Genomic DNA, 19,877 nt, shown 5'->3' on the forward strand with positions numbered 1-19,877 from the left:
AACATAAAAATAAAATAAAGGTAAACACTCTATTCTGCAGTAACACGAGGAGATCTGATATAATACACCCAACGTGGATATCAACACCCGCGTTTTACGAGTCACAAGTTATTTTAGCGCAAAACTGCGTGATAAGCTGTCTCTATTCTCCCCAACGTGGATATCGAAACCCGGTTTTTAGTGTCACAAGTCACGAGACTTCCCGCTGAGGCTTTACTGAGACACCTAACTCTTTCATTATAACTAAAATGTTTACTTGTCCTTATTTAGAGTATCGCCCCTTCCTGAAAACACCTGACATATGACAAAAGGCAAATCTAAAGTAAGTCTATAACACGCAGGAAAAGTAAATAAACTAGGAAAAAAACAAACAAAAAACTTTTGTTTATCTCCCAGTTAGGAAACTTTATAAATATTTATTTTTGTGCAATAATTATAATGTTAGTATCAGCACAGTACTAGTTTAAACGAATCCGCAATGCCCAACTTTCCACTGCTTTGAAAAAGAAAAATACTTTATAATTTGGTGATAGACGTTTACATTAAGAAACTTTTTTTGTCACTTCAAATTTTTATTATACATCTGTGTCGAAAAAGAATTTACCGGTTTAATCGTTTGTTCTGAACAGCATCTAAATTATTCATTTGTTTCTTGACTTGTATTCTGGGTGCGTCAGATGCTATGAACCTTTCCCACCCACCAGGCCACAATGCTGCATTTTCAAATTTGTTCCACGTTTTTGTCATCCCTGTTTCAAATGTGACGCTATACACCATCTGCCTTCAGTCAAAACTGTTACTTTCGCAATTGGATAAAACAATCGAATCAGTTACCGTGTTTCTACCAATCAAAACCTTTTCTCGCACCGTGCTTATTCTCTGGAGGTCAAACTTGCTTTCAGTTTCTTAGTTTAGTATAACAGTGCGTGTTGCTTCGCGTTATTGATGCAATCGAGGCCATGTCAGTTGTGTGTGCAAAGAGTCGACGCGCGAAAGTCAATTTGTCCGTCGTGGTAGTGATTTGTTGTGTAATAAATTAATATGTAACTTGCAGGTTTGGGAGCTAAATTTCTAATGGGATATTTAAGTTGAAAAATTTAATTAGAGAAAGTAAGATATTTTGTTGAAATTGCTACATTAAAACTTCGAATTATCAAAAAATGGAGAGAAGGGTATATTCGAGGGACGCTGATCGCCTACCGTGTGGCCTTCGTTAACGTTGTTCAGGTTTGCTCGGTGCAAGCTATTATTTTTATATATTGTTATCCACAACACAAATGTAAAATGAATCTCGACTAAGCCTAAAATTAAATTTTACAATGTATACGTATAACGATTACTGTATATATTTCTTTTGTCATGAAGTATTACAGTATTTAATATCTTTAATGCTTGTCCATATCGTATTTTGTGTCAATGATGGAAAAGAAAGGAACGATAATTGATTGTTAGTGTTACTGCGAGTGTAATGATTTTATATTATAATTATGATGTATGAAAACAATGCACGAACTTAATTTCTCTCAATTGTGAATCATTAATGTTATTAACTTTTACACTAGTATAAATAATTTAGTAATTTTTTTTATCGCGTAGTTTACTTGTAGCTTTACTTGGCAGAAAGACTGAATCGTAGTAGATAACATCAACAGATAAATTTATACTGAAGATCAGTGATTTTCCGAGTTAGCAAGAAGATATTGTAGTCATCTGGTAGGCCTATTAAAAAATCGTAGTCGGCCGCCTAGTTTGAAAACAATGTTATGCACTACTTGGCGTACCGAGAGACTTGCCAATAATGTAAGCTAAACTACGTTAGAGAGGGAAAACAACTGACGTTTCGTTAAACTCGGTAGTAATTCACAACTAAGAAAGTGATATGACTTAATCATTCGTCTCTTTTGAACTTAATAAGTCTTTCCTGGTCTAAGTCATAAATTTTAAACCAAAACTCATATACTGTTAGTTCAAATGAGAGCACATTACCAGTAACAGATGACAATTATCACTTGCACTGACATTTTTATAAGAAAATATAAGTATTGGATGTGCTGAAATGAAAGTCACTGTGAATTTTGGTAATGTGCGGGTGATAGTGCCATGTGGAAATGGAGACATCTTGGTCCGAAAGTTGATGGACTTGTCTGTTACTCGTTACAAAAAAGCGTTAGGAAAGGTAAGTTTTTATGATTAGTGTTATACAATTTCTAATTCGGGAAGAGAGTATATGTGTGAAATTCACACTATTTTCAACTTTCCTGTTTTATTGAGACTTGACAATAGCATTATAATGCGGTACCTTAAGGATCCAATCTCCCTTAGTTTTCAAGGCAAATTATCAATATTTCCATAAATTTAATGCTGCGTTGTTTGCTTTTGGTTTGTAACTTTTTTTCCTACAAAATATTCCGAGTTCTTTCAGGTTCCAAGTTCTAGTAAAGGCGCCACCTTTGTTTACTCGTCAGTTTTGATTGTTTTATAGAACAAATAAAGATTGTTTCACATTATTAGACATTATTTATCCTGAATAAAATATTCGAACTTTGTTATTCTGCAGATCGTTTGGAAGACAACCCATATACGGTTAACGTGATTTTTACCACAAATTTCAGGACTGTTTATTTCTAATATTTTACCCGCTGTTGTCTTTCAATTAAACCTTTAACTTATAAAGCAGGCCCGGCATGGCCAAGCGTGTTTAGGCGTGCGACTCGTAATCTGAGGGTTGTGGGTTCGCATCCCGGTCGCGCCAAACATGCTCGCCCTTTCAGCCACGGGGGCGTTCTAATGTGAAGGTCAATCCCACTATTCGTTGGTAAGAGTAGCCCAACAGTTGGCGGTGGGTGGTGATGACTAGCTGCCTTCCCTCTAGTCTTACACTGCTAAATTAGGGACGGCTAGCAAAGATAGCCCTCGAGTAGCTTTGTGCGAAATTCAAAAAGAAACAAGCCTGTAAAGTATTCACTGATATTATTAAAGTGAAGACTTTGGTGATGAAAATGACATTTTCAGCGAGTTAACGGACGTGTAACCAAGAGGAAGAGTTAGTCATTTCGGGTTTGAGAGAGTAATAGGGCCTTACTGGATGTTTATTTTTGCTAATCCTACAAAGGTTTGTAATTTCATTGTCGTTACAGTTGCACACTGGGGAAGGACTGCCAGAATGTGGTGCACTCAGAACTGTCTATAAAGTTTTTCCTATCTGGATATTATTGCAGTGACTTGGAGCCTGAGGAGGCTAAAACATCAGTTGAGAAAGACTGAAGGACACTGAGCATGAATTGGTAAAGATGGTATGAAGTTGCAGTAATGCTTTGGCTAGTGGAGAATAGCTATCCATTGGCCCGACTTCAAAGCTTCAAAAAGAGATGCTGCCATCTTACATTGTTAATCTGTGTCATTTGCACGGGGAGATGTACCCTGCATTGGTTTTGGCAGGTTATGAGGATATCATCATAGGCAAGTTTATTAAGAGAGGGGTGGACATCTAGTGAAGAAATGAGGTACTGCTAAGGTACGGGAGATTTTCTCGCTCTGATGGAGGCAGTTTCTGTTGCATTGAAATTTGATACTGTAACTGCATATAGGTCGCATGAGAAGGGGGAAAAGCTTGTGGCTATGCCTCTGACACCTTGCTCTCCCAAAGTGACTACAAAATGTCACGGTCAAGCTTCGAAAGTAAATCAGCAACCGAGACATCCTGTGCTGCACACAGTCATTAACCTATGTGATCATGTATGCTTTACAAGGTTTCTGTTGAGTTTAACATATGTAAAAGTGTATAGTAATCTGCTCCGCTAGTGGATTAAATGATACCTTGAGGGATAAAATCTTTATTTTTCAGAGGAATGGCCAACAATGACGTGCATGCTCTCTGAGAAAAATATTGTTTTATGTGTATAATGTTGTGCTTTCTCAGTCTGGAGCATATTTTCGTTAACTTAAGATATGTTTTTCTTGACTGGTTCTCGGAGTTTTTAGCCTCCAATAAAAGCATAATTATTTATTTACACTTTGCAGTTTGTCTTTGACATTTGTTTTGTCCTAGTCCTCCGTTAGTACAGCGGTATGTCTATGGATTTACAACGCTAAAATCACGGGTTCGATCTCCCTCGATGGGCTCAGAAGATAGCTCGATGTGGCTTTGCTATAAGAAAACACTCTTGTTTTAACCTCCTGTATTTTACAGATCCTACCCAGTTATTCTTGAAGAAAATCGGTGTATATTATAATACTACGAGTGACAAGGAAAACCTAATGATCGTTGCAATTTATTATTTTTATTCTCTTGATGTGCCAAGATATATAAGCGCTTCTGTAGTTGGAAGGGGTAAAAAAATGGATCACAGTATCGTACGTTTCACAGTCAGGCTGTTAAATTTACTTTTTTATGCTACACGAGGCGATACAAACCTGTACACGAGTTTAGCGGCGCCAAATGGCTGAGAAATGTAATAAGTTAAAGAACAGGAAATATGTAGATCTAAAACGGCGAATTAAGTCGTGGGAAACAGAAAAGAAAATCTCAATATCCGGGTGTTAATAAGCTCGATGCACGAAAAATGAATCAATATTGTTAGTCAAAAAATAATCCAATCGCCAGTCATACCCACATGTATTAGAAAGAAGTACGCTGCGAAAGCAGTATTCATTTTTATCAACTCTGAACAAGAGAGGAAATTCAAACTATTTTTTTATTAATTGAAAATCATATAAGCTGTTTATCGAGCTTATAAACTATTAATACCAGTTTTCATGAATGCTAAATACAATTGGGTGTTGTTTTTCTTCCCTAATTTGTACAGTGTTGACATTATTGTAGACCAAATTTGTAAGATGTAATTTACGTAAAAGATTTTCTCAACCTAAAACGAGCCAGAGCCGTTTTTACATATAAGATGTAATTTGTTTATTGTTGAAAAAGGTTAAAAACTGCTTTCTCATAGTGTTGGTTGGTTTTCGCTAGAGAAGTATTCATTTGAACTTCAGTTAATGTTTTTTAACTGTATTAACATATTTAAGTCAGAATATTTAATTGTAATAATTTGCACAATTCGCCACCGAAGAAGAAATGCCCACCTTTTGAAAGCGCCGGGGTTTTAGGTTTACTATTTCATTTTCATCATAATTGAATAGCGATACAAGTGAGACTAGTAATAAATATGCAATTTGTACCCATACTTGTATGTTATTGGTAAACTGTTATAATAGAATGTCTCAATACTATAGATAAGATTAACTAAAACAAACGAAAAAAAATATTGTGTTACGGTTTGAACGCGGAAAGCTTGCGAAGCGTTGGAAAGAAATGTGCTTAAAATTCATGATAAATCACGTTATGGTGCTGATATTTGTCCACACTTGTGCTGTTTTTGGATTATAATACATACAGGGTGGCCCGTAAGCCCCTACCCATCCGTATATCTTATGTATCCAGTGTATCTGTGTGCTATCCTTCATTCTCGCTGCATAATATTATGCGACGCCATGTTCTGTGAGACATTTTCCTCAACACAGCAGGGGTTATTGTTTCAAATGCCGCGGTAACAGCTGCCTTCAACTCATCATTAGTATTATTGAATATAACACAATAACATATGGATGGGTAGGGACTTACGGGCCACCCTGTATGTGTAGAATACTAATAACATTATAAATGTCTCACGTTATTAAATTTTGTGTTCTATTTATTTCAAATTTACTAAATTTGCAAGATATTTTCTGGTTCTTAGTGAAAAAAAATCCCCCCAACCCCTCAAAGCTCAGAATCAGTCTGAAGTGTCGTTAGTCGTTATTATTAATATCCCAGGTTTACATTTTAATAATTATGCAACTCTGTTTCCATCCTCTATATTTAACACCAATAAAACAGACGATGGCTGAAGAGCAGCTTTAAAGCTGTGAAAGTGCTACCAGCCAACCAAACCCATAATAAAAATAAATCGTAATTTAATCCTGGTGGTGCTTTAAGTGTATAATTTTAAAGAACAGAACATGCTCGAACAACCAACAACACTGGAGACTAAATTAAATAATAAAATCCCTGTGGCTGCTACGCAAACCTCAGCGCTATATTGTACTGAATGTATTCACTGCATCGAAACTCGATTTTTGCCAACAGTGAATTGTAGTCGGTCGCACTTGCTTAAAAACAAATGCAGTGCAAGTTCCGTTTCTGAAGTAATGCAGTTAATGAGAAAAGACGATTGTACATGGCTCACTGTAGTCACGTTGCATGTATGCTGTGATCCACAGGATTTAGTTACCTGCGCATATATTTGTTCAACATTGTTTTAATGGGCATCTGTCTCGTTCATATCCACGGGTGGATCTTATTGATACATAGTTCACATTTTCCATTAACAAATCACTTCCTACAAACGGAGTTACCAAAAAATTGATAATCGATACCAGGTTTTACATTATAATAAATTTGGCTTGCTTTCAATAGTTTTTTTTTTTTTAATTAAAGATTTGAAATGCTCGAACAACTGATAATAAGGAAACAGCATATCAATAACTTTATTGCGTGAGTGTCATAATAATATGGTGTCTTTCTTTCATGGTGTTAGGACAAGTGCATTTTATTGGAATTATAATACACGCAACATTTTATTGTTGATCGAAATAAAAATATTCGATGTCTTGTCTGTTCCAGTAGCTTCTATGATCTCGTACGTCTTTGACTTCATTTTTCAGATTATATGAAGTGGTTATCTTCGAATACGGTGTTAACAAAACCAAACCCAGATGAGATTCAGTTTTGCCAAGAAGCACGTTCTGAATCATATATGTATAATTGTTTGAAAAGTCTGTGTAGTTGTTATTAATTGTTAAAAGTATACACAATCGTTTAGTGTAATTGATTGTTCAAACGTGTTAACTTTTTTATCTTCGTACTGTTTGTTTTGTTGAATTTAGCGCAAATCTACTTAGGGTTGCCCGTGCTGTCTACCTCTCATTTTCAGTTGGTAGACGAGAAGTAAGGCAAGTGCTCAACATCGTCCACCGCCAACTCTTGGACTGTTTACAAGAATGGAACATGTATAAAACTAGGATATAGGATATACGTTGTATTTAATTCCTCATACAAGACATTGTAATGATTACTAGAATTCTAGCTTGTATGCATATCTGTGAAGTTTTTGTTTGTTTCGTTAAGCACGTTGTGCACTAATATTATAATGAACCACAATTGTGATTCATAATATGGATCGTCCAGGAATTTTACAAAATCTCTAAGATAACGTATTGACGAAAACTACCTTAAAAAACAGAGTTTTTCAAACAACATTCAAGACCTTCCTCAATGACTAAGGCTTTTAAAATATTCATAATGGCAAAAAAATTGAGTTTTCTTCCAATTGTTAATAAAATTTGAAAGTCATCTATTTGTTCTTCATATTATTATTGTTTACAAGCCTACAAAAAAAATACACTATGAATATTTTGTTCAAACTTGAGCAGCCCTACTAAAACAACTCCTGTGCAGGTCATAGGACCATTTTTACATCTAATCTAGAAAAAGGAGATATTTTACCAATTTATCACCGCTGTTGACAAAGTTTCTCTTCAAAACCATTTAAGCACCGAAGCCTACAGCAAAAAGGAGTAGGTGTAATATACCAAAATCTATGCACAGCTAGTGAACAAACTTCTGCGAAGGTTGTAGGGCTATTTTATTTAAAGTTGATTCTTGAAAGTCGACATTTCCACCCTCTAAAATTTTCCAAGTTCTTCTTTATTACCGACATATAAGTTCTTCGAAGCCCTTCAAGCATCGCAGAAATGTAGAAGCCATGTAAGCACCGTTATACTAGTCGGAAACGCTTTGTTTTATTACAGTAAACAATGTGTATATCTGTAACAATTTCCAGGGTTATCATCATCGATTATAGTTTTACAAGCCGCAACAGAGAAAATGGTTACGAACATTTTACTGAAACCTGGGTAATGGTAATGAATTGTCATAGCGTAATTTTGAAATTAATTTGAACGTTTTTACTATTTAGCCCTGTAGAATTTTTAAGTCCTTCACTTTCAGCCATTAAAAAATCTTTGGTTTTAATAATATGCGTTGATTGGAAAATAAGCCGTGCAATTTATAGCGGAAAATTGGAAACTGACCAGCTGAGGATTCATTATTTCTCAGGTTTACTACATACTACATACGATGTTGTTGCGAGGAGCTTCCTTTGTACTCGATGCTTGTTAAACGCGTGTTTATAAGAAACCTTGGGCATAAAATTACCCATCTCATTAAAAATAATGGTTAGGTGGAAAAAAACCAAGGCTGCAGTAAACTGCTGAAAAACATGAAATATTCAACTGAATGCATATGAACGTATATAACTTAAGTTATTCATTTATTGTTTATAAAAACTTCGAAAACAATGTAACTAAAAACTCCAATTCAAAAAAGGGAACAGTAATAGTTATAGTAAAAAAAAACAAAACAAGATGAATCAAAATGCATGTATTGTATTTTCAAGCCTACAACTAGGAACTCTAAAACAAAGTAAATTAACAAAACATGAAATAGTGTTTACATTATTTTCTTATTTCCCGTCACACCACACATGCTCGCCCTTTCAGCCGTGGGGGCGTTATAAAGTGATGGTCAGTCCCACTATTCGTTGGTAAAAGAGTAGCCCAAGAGTTGGCGGTGGGTGGTGATGACTAGCTGCTTTCCCTCTAGTCTTGCACTGCTAAATTAGGGACGGCTAGCACAGATAGCCCTCGAGTAGCTTTGCGCGAAATTCAAAAAACAAACTATAGATAACAGAGGAAGCAGTAGTTTTTAGATGACTTGAATTTGATGGTTATATTTCGCAGGGTATGAACGTACTACACAAACGTTTACAAATAGTCAAACAAGAGTTCAAATGACGCGTCTTTCATTATTTGAAGAAAATATATGTACATATGATTATGACATTCAAACTAACTTATTCTGCCTTCAAAGTTAAGAATGGTTGGCAACTCTTCTTCGCGAGTTCCCAAGAAGGATCAGCGATAAGTTTATGCACTTACAAAGCTAAAATTCTGGGTTCGATTCTCTGCAGTGGATAAGAAGTCTCTCGGCAGGATAGCGGTAAATCTATGGACTTGCAACGCTAAAATCTGCGGTTTGATCCCCCGCGATGTATAGTAGATAACGTAACGTGGCTTTGTTTTTCCATAGTTTTTTTGGTTTTTTAGCAAACACTTCCCTATGAAAAACTAAAGAAAAGCTTCATTAAACTAGAATGGAGTCATTAAATTTGACGTTAGTTTGGTATGCACCATTAACACTGCAGTGTAATATGCAGAGTGCGTATTCCACGAGGTACGTGAAAGGAATTCGTACAAGAGATCTTAAATATTTGGGTTTGAAATTTATCAAACTGTAAACAAAAAAGAAATGGTGTTGCTTGTGGAAAAGACGGACAAAAGACTCCTTTCAGTTGGGAATAAATAAATGGTGGTTGTCGTCAGGGCATTATAATAAATCATGCTTCAAGGCGCGTATCACAAATTGCTTTTTTTGTGTGGATTTTTTTTTCCAAAGGTAATCGAGCCCCAAAACGCGGAGTGCGAATTAATATTATTTTGTGACGCAAACCATTTGGCCATAGGTGGCTTGTACCAGGAATAAACAACAAATAACTACGGAACTAACTTCAAAGAAATCAGAGGATGAAGATGTCGCTGCGTGTATCCAACTCTTTGAATGTATCGGGAGTGATCTATTTGCTGATCAAGCAATAGTTGTAATACTGGTCTAAACAGTATTGTAATGAAACTATTGCAGTCTGTAGTATGCTGGACTTCCTCATTTTTAAAGAGAGAACCCAAAGAACACACAGAGAAAATATCAACAGGAGTTTGGAGAGGTTCTCTACAGTTTTGTAGATGAAGACTCAAGATTGTTCATTGTGTCATTCAGCACAATAGTCCAAAAAACTTGCAACCAGAAACATACAAATAAAGTAAGAGTCACGTCTGTACGTAGCAACACTTTATAATGTTCACATTCTAGCAGCGGTATGAATATAGGAAGATATAAACAGTATACCTTCAAATTATACCTCATCAATTACTTTCACAGTTTTCTGAATTTTAATGACCCGGTTGTGTAACATTTTAGTCTTCGTCAGTTTCTTGGCCATTTGTTAAGAGGTGAAGCACATCTTCATAAGAACACACACAAACCAAAAAGAAAACGACTTGTTACTTCCTTTTGCTCAAAATTTAGTACGTCCTTTCAGTGTTGCACGTCAAAGTCAATCAGAACGTATAACAGTTATATGCAGCGAAATCTCTGACTGCAGGCACTCAGCTAATTCAAATTCACTGTCTTTTTTTAGTCTCGCATTTCTACACCGAATTCCTCAAAGTAGGTGCTGCCTTAACAATTAAAGGTCGTAGCTAGTTGTGTAAAACTTGTATTTTTATTGTCGGATATAAAGAGTGTAATAAGTAGTTACGACGTTTCACCAGGTTCATTATAGATAACATGCTACGTATATCTGACAATATACAAGCTATTTGTGAAAGTTGAACCTCATTCCAAGTGATGGAGTTTCTTTGTTCTCGGATACTTTTTTCCTCTTGTCCTTACAACTGAAAAGTAAGTACCGATAGCCCTTACACATTGGGAATTACACACACACACACACACACACACACACACACACACACGACCTTTCCCATATACAATGTTAGCTGGAACCCTCTATTCTACCTTTGGTACAACTAGATAGTCTTAACATTAGGAAATTCAGAAGGAACACCAGTAAAAAGTATTTTTGAGGTCAAAGATCCTCATTGAACTATACGTTCGTTGAAGTGTGACGGTCAAGCCCACTATCGAGTAGACTAAGAGCTAGCGGTGTTTACTACCTGCCTTCTATCATTTTAAAACATTAGGGACTGCTGGCACAGGTAACTCTATGGTAGCTTTGCGCAAAATTCAGGAAACAAATAACAATTGAATGAGTTGTTTTATATTCCTTGTACAAGTATACCATTTGTGTTCTGTCAGGTAGTTTGCAGTGAACAGCTGAAATCGAATACGTTTTACATCAGATATAAATTTTAGACCAATCGCGATGTAAGAACTTTTATCGATCATTCTAGAAGGCTCGGCATGACCAGGAAGTTTGGGTTCTTGACTCTTAACCTGAGGGTCGCGGGTTCAAATTCCCGTCACGCCAAACATGCTAGCCCTTTCAGCTGTGGGGACGCTATTATGTCTGTTCAATTCCACTCTTCGTTCGTGAAAGAGTAGCCAATAATTGGCGGTGGGTGGTGATGACTTGCTGCCATCTCTCTCGTCTTATACTGCTAGCCCTCGTATAGTTTGGTTTGGTTTGGTTTTTGGAATTTCGCACAAAGCTACTCGAGGGCTATCTGTGCTAGCCGTCCCTAATTTAGCAGCGTAAGACTAGAGGGAAGGCAGCTAGTCATCACCACCCACCGCCAACTCTTGGGCTACTCTTTTACCAACGAATAGTGGGATTGACCGTCACATTATACACCTCCACGGCTGGGAGGGCGAGCATGTTTGACGCGACGCGGGCGCGAACCCGCGACCCTCAGATTACGAAGCGCACGCTTTAACACGATTGGCCATACAGGGCCGTATGATACTGGAAAAAACTTTATTACGCGATATGCAATCTCCAACTTCGTAAAATGTAAAAGGAATCACGATATTTCCGTTTCTCGTCACGGAGAACTTTATCTTTCTCCATTCGAAGGTACAGGAAAATTAGGCAACTGAATTTTCTGCGCGTGGTGGAACAAAACAAAGGTGAAGAGGTCGCATACAGATTCGACATTTACGGAATATTTGGTATGTTTTCGTCTTTGGGCAATAAAAAGAAAAATTCAACAAAGATTACTGTACAAGGCTGCGAATCGCTCGTAGCCACCATACGTTGTCATCCCTACCCATTACTGGCACCCCAAGTGAGCACTGGCGCCACGGTAATCGGCTAGTAATAATAATAAATGTTTATTGGGGTAAAATAAATAATAATTTGATCTTAGTATATTTTTTTCATGATTTGTAAAAAAAAAAAAAAATCCTTACATGGTAGAAAAAATAGTTTCGAAACCTGTGTAGCTGAATTATGGAAAATACCTTGTTAAAACCTAAGCCTTTATGAAATATAAATTTGCAGGCATATGTAATCTTCTACGGTTTCAGTTAAACGTTTTAATAAAAAAACCACTACTATTAGCCCTCTACCGAACATTCATAAACATTTTAATCACTTATCTATTAATTTCATCCATCCTCTTCACTTTTTTTTTAATAATTAAATTCTTCAATAAGAACAAATGTTCCAATACTTTAAACGTCACATGCTATGTACTAAAATGTATCAAAGATTATTTGGATCGTTTTTCAAGATCATTCAAAATTAAACACATACTGATCATAGTAAGAACCGTATATCATTCACAAAGTTGTGTTATATAAAGGCGCTGCACAAATCAAAAGGATCCTCAGGGTTTTATGTGAGATATAAAATGTGCTCAAGGTTTTGGAGGTGACTGTAAAGAAGGACCCACATTGCGGCGGGGATACACCGTATATCAGTCTTAACTTCCTCTTGCCAGTCTTTTATTGATATAAAATATAAATAATCAAATAAAATAGAAATTAGAAGAGCAAAATGTAGGTGCTCAAGTCCACAACGTCCCACATCAATATAACCTTTCAGTACCTGCATACGGTTACGGAAGTTGACTGCTGTCCAAAGTAAAGAAGAAGAAAACGAAATGAAGTGTACTTGGGTAAGTCAGATAAACTTATGATATCCTCATCGCAATGTGGGTTCTTCCGTAGTCATCTAAAAAACCTAAGATACATTTTATATCTTACATTATAGCCTGTACTCCAGGGATCTTTTTGATTTGTGCAGCGTATTTGCAAACATTTTTGTTTGGGCTAGTTTTTATCTAATAAATATCATTAGTGAGAAATTTGTATTTTCCGTTTTTAACGCAGTCATTCCTTCTGATCTCGATTTGCTTAATTATTGAGTATTAATATTATATATTCATTTTCATTGTTGAACTACCAGCCAGTTTTCGTTAGATTATTTTATGTTACTTACACCTGAATGACTTGGACTTATCTTTCCAACCCAACATCTTGCGATAATCTAAGAAACTTGTTTGAAAGTTTAGATGTCAACCTCGTTTTCAAGTATGATAAAAAAGGTTTAGAAAGAACACTGGTACAAAATCCTTTTTAGTTGAGGATCCTTACTGACCAAATAACACGAGAATCCCTTTAATAGTTTTGTAATACTATTTAATGTTCTTTGAGACAAGACAAAATGCAATTCATGGAAGAACTAAGTCACCCTTAATTTCTTCAAAACTCACAAGCTCCACATCAGCTGAAAAAGTGGAGGTTTGGTATTTTACTTTGTAGAATTTATTATCGACTTTTTATCGGGTTGGTGTAGCTTCAGAGTTATTTCTAAATATTAAGGGTCACTGCATTCCTACAACTGGCTGCAAACAGCGAAAGGCGGTTGGAGTTGAGACGTTGTGGGTTGAAGCACTCAACTCCTAACCCTTAACTGATTCTTCTTAGCTACTGACAAGTATTTCATCAGCGTTTGGATGTTGCCTGATAGATGGAATATCTCCAACGCATTTGGGTGCTGTGATTTACAACTTAATTAAGGACGACGGTAAGAAATGATACGGAGACATGTTTTTGGTTTATATGAAATTCGTTATTGTTTTACAATGCTGATTTTACTTGCTTATGAACAATTAATGTATCGCATAGCATTGTACTTATTGATACATCCGTATATAGCTGTAAAAAAATAACTGCTTCTCCAGTATTGAGCTTCACGCAAAGTTCAGTCTGACTTATCAAGATGTAAGTAAAGTGGAAAATGTCAGTGACATTCATTCTCAAGACGAAACGGACTCTGATCCTTTTCAAGCTCCCATGTGCGTTTAAGTCTTTTCGCGTTGTCAGAAGGACTTTGACACTTTCATTAGATATATTTATGCATTTAGTCTGAGTGAAACTAATACATTACACGCCTCAAAAACAGACACAAAGTTCAGTGTCTTGTTACCAGCATCTTTGAACTTGGGCACTGAGCTGATGGGCTGGAGTTTTAATGTATCATGTATAACATGCGTATCTTATTTAATGTTCCTCGTAATGAGAAGAATCGGCAGTTTTGTGAAACTTTCTAAAAGTTATCGTGTATCGTATAGCCATTTTCACCATATATACATACATATATATATTTTACATTAAACCATCTTATTCCAATGATATTTTACGTAGTTTCGTATTGTACAAAATAAAGGTTCGATCTATATACTCTAACTCCTACTGATTTTATTCTTTAAGGAAGTTCTGTAAATTTCATATAATAAAAATAATAAATGGTAACTGAATGTATTCGTAGCTTGTATGGATAGAAAACAAAATCTGTGTCGTAACCCTTACAAGCCATTTACTTTATATCCTGCTTCAAGGTCCTGGAAGATTTAAAATCAAAATTACTGCCAAGGATTGGATTGGATATAAAAATATATACACACGTGCGTACAACGTTAATTTGTTGTTCAACAGCGGAGATGGAACTAGAGAATACTGTAGATGAAGCATTTATTTATTAAAAACCCAAAGTCGGTTTTCAAGGCAGAAGTAATATGATAGAGTTGCTATCATCAGTATGGCTTCCCCGCCCCTTTCAGTATTTTATATACTGTGGGGTGTTCTTCTGATCCTTTGGGTGTGCAGTAATGGTATATGGACCTTATTCCGTTCTTCAGTCAGTACAACCCCGAGCTCAAGTTCTCTGGTGTGACGTACTGACCTAAAACGTTGATGTTCAGAAAACTCAACGCCAAAGAAAGTGGTTCCAGTTGTGGGTCGTGATTTAAATTAGAACTTAATAAAATAAAGCAAAGGGATGAAAACATTTCCTTTAGGACCTCTTACTAATAAGACAGGAAGTAATAAAGTGCAGAAGAGAAATGATTTGAGAAAATGTGACGTTTCTTTACATTTTAGGCCCGGCATGGCCAAGCGCGTAAGGCGTGCGACTCGTAATCCGAGGGTCGCGGGTTCGCGCCCGCGTCGCGCTAAACATGCTCGCCCTCCCAGCCGTGGGGGCGTATAATGTTACGGTCAATCCCACTATTCGTTGGTAAAAGAGTAGCCCAAGAGTTGGCGGTGGGTGGTGATGACTAGCTGCCTTCCCTCTAGTCTTACACTGCAAAATTAGGGACAGCTAGCACAGATAGCCCTCGAGTAGCTTTGTGCGAAATTCAAAACAAAACAAACTTTACTTTTTTTTTTTTCCGAAGAAAGAATAGAATATAGTTTCTTGTTGAGACGCATAAAAAACTGAGGTGCAAGTTTGTTGCATATAGTTGAACTTAAAAAGGTACTCCAATGAAAATTATTGTGTTTGAGCAAATTATCTTGTACAGGCCGAAGTACCATAATGCACTTGAATTTCAACATTTATAGCTTTTATATTTTAGTATTTTCTACATTAATACGCTGGTTTAGTAGCAACGAACAGAAAATTTAAACATGCAGAAAGTCTATTAATATTAAATTTTAAGTAATAAATTTCGGACATTTGCCTTGCCCTACAAAAAGAAAAACCTACAAAATATAGTTTGAACTACGACAGTGACTCATATAACGGGGTGAGAATCACAAGGAATTGCACAAAACTGTAATAGAACGTTAGGGAAAAAAAAACACCTTAAACAATAAAGATTCAGTTCAAATAACAGTGTAAAACCTTTACTGTTGACCGCTAAGGCTTTATACACACAAAAAATGCACAACAAAGCACACGTTTGGCTTAAGGAAAAGAAAACTTGCTCAAACAGCCAATTTGTAATCTTTGTATTATTCTCTTGCCAACCTACAGAAGAAACGGTTTGATGTATTGCACCCAAACCTACATAAGATACCAAGAAGGTCGTAGGTGTATTGAAAAATATTTGTTTCTTCTTTACGTTACTTAAGCTAAAAAACATCATATATTCTAGTGTAAAAAATGTTATTAACTCTTGGAGTTGGTATGGAGTTTCCTTAAGAAGCTTAATTTTAAGGTGAAACTGGGATTACCAGCCAGTAATAGAACAATAAACAACTGTAGCGTGTAGGTACTCAAAGCTTTGTGTACTGTATAATCGGTGTCTTTAGGGAGCCAACTCTTATCTATGAAATTAAAGTGTAAAAAATCAAAATATATAATATTAAATTTTATTACACTCATTTCTGGAAAAATACTTTAAAAGACACGAAAGTTTATTTAAAGCAATGTTTTAGAAGTACATGTTTCATTTGTAAAGGCTGCTTTTCTAGTAGTAATATTTTATACACGCTTAATGGGGTTTGTGTCTTAGTTTAGACATGTTTGTCCATTTCTATCCATTATACATAGATTGTAGTTAAACAAAGACTACAAACGCTCCTTATATTCTTAAATAAATCTCCATGATAACCTCTAGCTGTAGCTTTTAATCATCATGAATCGTATCGGCTTCCTATTTTGATTTGATTTTTCGAAATATCCGAATTTCGACTTTATTAAGGTTACGTAACAAACCTATTTTGCGAATAATATCACTCAAATTTTGAGGCTGAAGTTGAAAGACTTGACATGGAAAAGTTACAAGTTTAAGGGGAGGGGGGGAATGTAACATGTATCAAAAACGCTGAAATTGTACATCTGTGTAACCAGTTATGTATAGAAAACGTTTATGGCATAATGTGCTGATGGACACAACCAAACTGATGATGGTTTGCGGTAATTCAACAGTGGCATCTAATAATGAAATCGAATTGGCGTCTGTTCCGCATTAAGCAAATGTTCTAAATTTTGAGCGGGTGGTTTGTCTTAGTGATTGCCTACAGAGAAGGCAGCTAGTCAACATCACCCACCGCCAACTCTTAGACTATTATTTTACCAACGAGTAGTTGGATGATCATCATGTTATAACGTCTTTACGCCTGAAAGGGCGGACACGTTTGGTGACAGAAATTTGAACCCGCGACCTGCAGGTTGCAAGTCGATCGCTCTAACCACCACTTGTCAGCTTTTGCTAGTAAATCACTTGTTAAGAACTCAAACTGTTTGATTGTTACAGTTGCAAGGAGTGTGATTAATTTGATAAACATTGCCTCAGTTTGATTTTAGTTACAAGAAACAAAACTGATGTTAGAATGAGACATTTACCCCTCAATAACAGTTGGGCTGAAAATCAAGTTATTGTACGTAGTATTTTTTATAGACCTTTTCATAAACTTCTCAGTAAAGTTTGTAAAGTAATTTAAAGAAAATCAACATTTCTGTTGTTAACTTATTCGTACATTCTCCTTTTACTGCCTGCCAAACTCCTAGTTTGTCTCTTTCTCTCTCTCTTATTTTTTTTGTACCAGGTCACTGCATTTTATTTCGTTTGGTTCAACAAGGGTCAAGTGGCCCGGCATGGCCAGGTGGGTTAAGGCGTGCGACTCGTAATCTGAGGATCGCGGGTTCGCATCCCCGTCGCACCAAACATGCTCGCCCTTTTAGCCATGGGGACGTTATAATATCACGGTCAATCTGAATATTCGTTGGTAAAAGAGTAGCCCAAGAGTTGGCGATGGGTGGTGATGACTAGCTGCCTTCCCTCTAGTCTTACACTGCTAAATTAGGGACGGCCAGCGCAGATAGCCCTCGAGTAGCTTTGCGCGAAATTCAAAAACAAAACAAGGGTTAATTTAAACTTCTGTCCCCTACCCCCGTGGTGGGTCAACGGTAAGTTTACAGATTTACAACGTTAAATTCCGGGATCAATCCTCGGTGAACAGAACGTAGGTAGTTTATTTGTAGCTTTACGCTAAAAACCAACCAAAAAGAAAAGTTTAACTTCTAATCCTTATGAAATATGTTTTTATTTTGGACCACGATGTCACTTGATGAAAATAGCCATATTCTCCACCTTGTGAATACACGTTTTCTCGTAGCCAGTAAAGGACTGGTAAGAATTTGTGATATTTCGCTTTATTACAAATTATCTAATGTAATGCAATACATTGGCCGTAGAAAGATTATTCACATTAAGTATGTTCTCAAGTTCAAATACTTGTGTAAACCATGTTGTTATTTTTTGTTTTGTTTTTTATAATTGGAACTTGTGTCTCCCAATATCAAGTTTAAGGATATTGCCCTCAATCACTCATACACTCTAAAACGCGACAGTTTCCCGAAATGTAATAGTATAGCCAACTTGACACGTAGCTGGGTAACTATAGCAACAGACATCATGCTGGCACAGCCGTAAGCCTTTTGTAGCCTGAATTGTGGGTCTTCCTTCACTAAGACAGAAAGATGTAGACACACCCTCGTGGCTGGGCCTGACGAAGAGTTGTTTATGGTTTGAGATGGAAGTGTCTTAATTGTAGTCAGCCGACAATGTGTTTTGTTTAGAACTTTGATCCAACCGGACTCCTACGTTCGCTCTTCTCTGAAACTGTTTCAGTCTTCAGTATCAACTGAGTAAAATAAAAACAAACCAGACCGAAAAAATAATTCTAAATTCCGAATGTTCGCATCAAAATTCAATCGCGAGCAGGGCGAAGGGGGACCTCAATATCCCTGAACACCCCAGTTGGGAAGTTTATCTTTCTATAAAACTAAGCACCTGCCACGGGATTTTTTTTCTTGACTTATAATGCTAGAAACCGGGTTTCGATACCGTTGATAATCATAAAACAGATTGCACATCGTGTAGCTTTGCGCTCAGCAAAAAAATACAAACTCGTCAGTGTTAGTTGTCATCCAAGTTTTAACTACTACAAGTGAAAGCTTATTTTCGTCTTGTTAAATTAATAACTACAATATTAGTTTAATGTCTTTTTAACAACTGCAGTTACAAGAGTGTAAAAAAATATGAATGTATCGGTTAATTTCTATATTTTGTCAAAGATATTTTTGCAAATTATTTACCGCTTTTAGTCTACAGATACGTTAAAATACATACGTGCTCGCCCGACGCCACATTATCACCACGTGTGAAGTTAGGTCAGAGGTAAAACATCTAAAAAATGAAGAAAATACCCATCCTACAGCAAGATATTAATATAAACCTCTATATTAAATACTTTTAAATAGTTTTCGATTATTACTATCAAGTGCACTGCAATAGAACGTTCAAAAACAACAAAAACGAAACACCTTAAACAGTAAAGATTCAGTTCAAACAACAATGTAAGACCTTTACTATTTACCGCTAAGGCTTTATTACACATAAAATGCACAACAAAGCACTCATGTTAGGCTTACATGCTAGAGTTTAGACCTGTGTCCGTGTGTGTATGGATGAATGTCTATGTACAACTCGAAAAGATGTTATTTGGTGGCTCATTTTCCGTCTTCATATTGCTTTAAACATGGATATATCGATATTCTAAAAAAATTAGATATTTCGTAAAGTTCCCGCCACTGGTACTATAATTTGTTTATTCTTATTCAGATTTTTCATCCTGCTTTTATAATATGAGAATTTTGGCTTCCATTTTTTTAGGCCAGATTAAAAAGCTTTAATCAATAGTAACAGTAATATAGGTCTCTATATCGGCTGTGCTTATTACGCTACTCGATGATTTGCAAATTCAAAACAATTTTAATGGAACGTTAATTAACGGCCTGAACTTTTCTCAGTTTGAAAAGCAAATACTTCTTGCCGCTGTTTTCTCTGTTTTCAAATGTTGTATTCATTTATTATGTCTTTAGATAATTAACGCTTGTTTACGAACACGCAAGTTGTAAATTCCCGTGGTCAGGTAAACGGACCGGAAAGTGTTTTGGCTTCATGTTTATACC

General features: G+C 36.1%; 1 protein-coding gene across 2 annotated transcripts in view; it reads left to right on the forward strand.

The window, feature by feature from the left end:
* The first annotated feature begins 894 nt into the window (after window positions 1-894).
* LOC143234208 (partitioning defective 3 homolog) overlaps window positions 895-19,877 on the forward strand; it is a 97,463-nt gene continuing 78,480 nt past the window's right edge. The window contains exons 1-2 of one of the 2 annotated variants that reach the window (XM_076471385.1): window positions 895-1,227; window positions 1,597-2,176. In XM_076471385.1, coding sequence (XP_076327500.1) covers window positions 2,057-2,176 — 120 coding nt within the window. In that variant the 5' untranslated portion in view covers window positions 895-1,227; window positions 1,597-2,056. Of the gene's footprint in view, window positions 2,177-19,877 lie in introns of both variants that reach the window. The other variant, XM_076471384.1, reaches the window with a different exon arrangement.

This window comes from Tachypleus tridentatus, chromosome 12, assembly GCF_004210375.1.
Source record: "Tachypleus tridentatus isolate NWPU-2018 chromosome 12, ASM421037v1, whole genome shotgun sequence".
Taxonomy (NCBI): domain Eukaryota; kingdom Metazoa; phylum Arthropoda; class Merostomata; order Xiphosura; family Limulidae; genus Tachypleus; species Tachypleus tridentatus.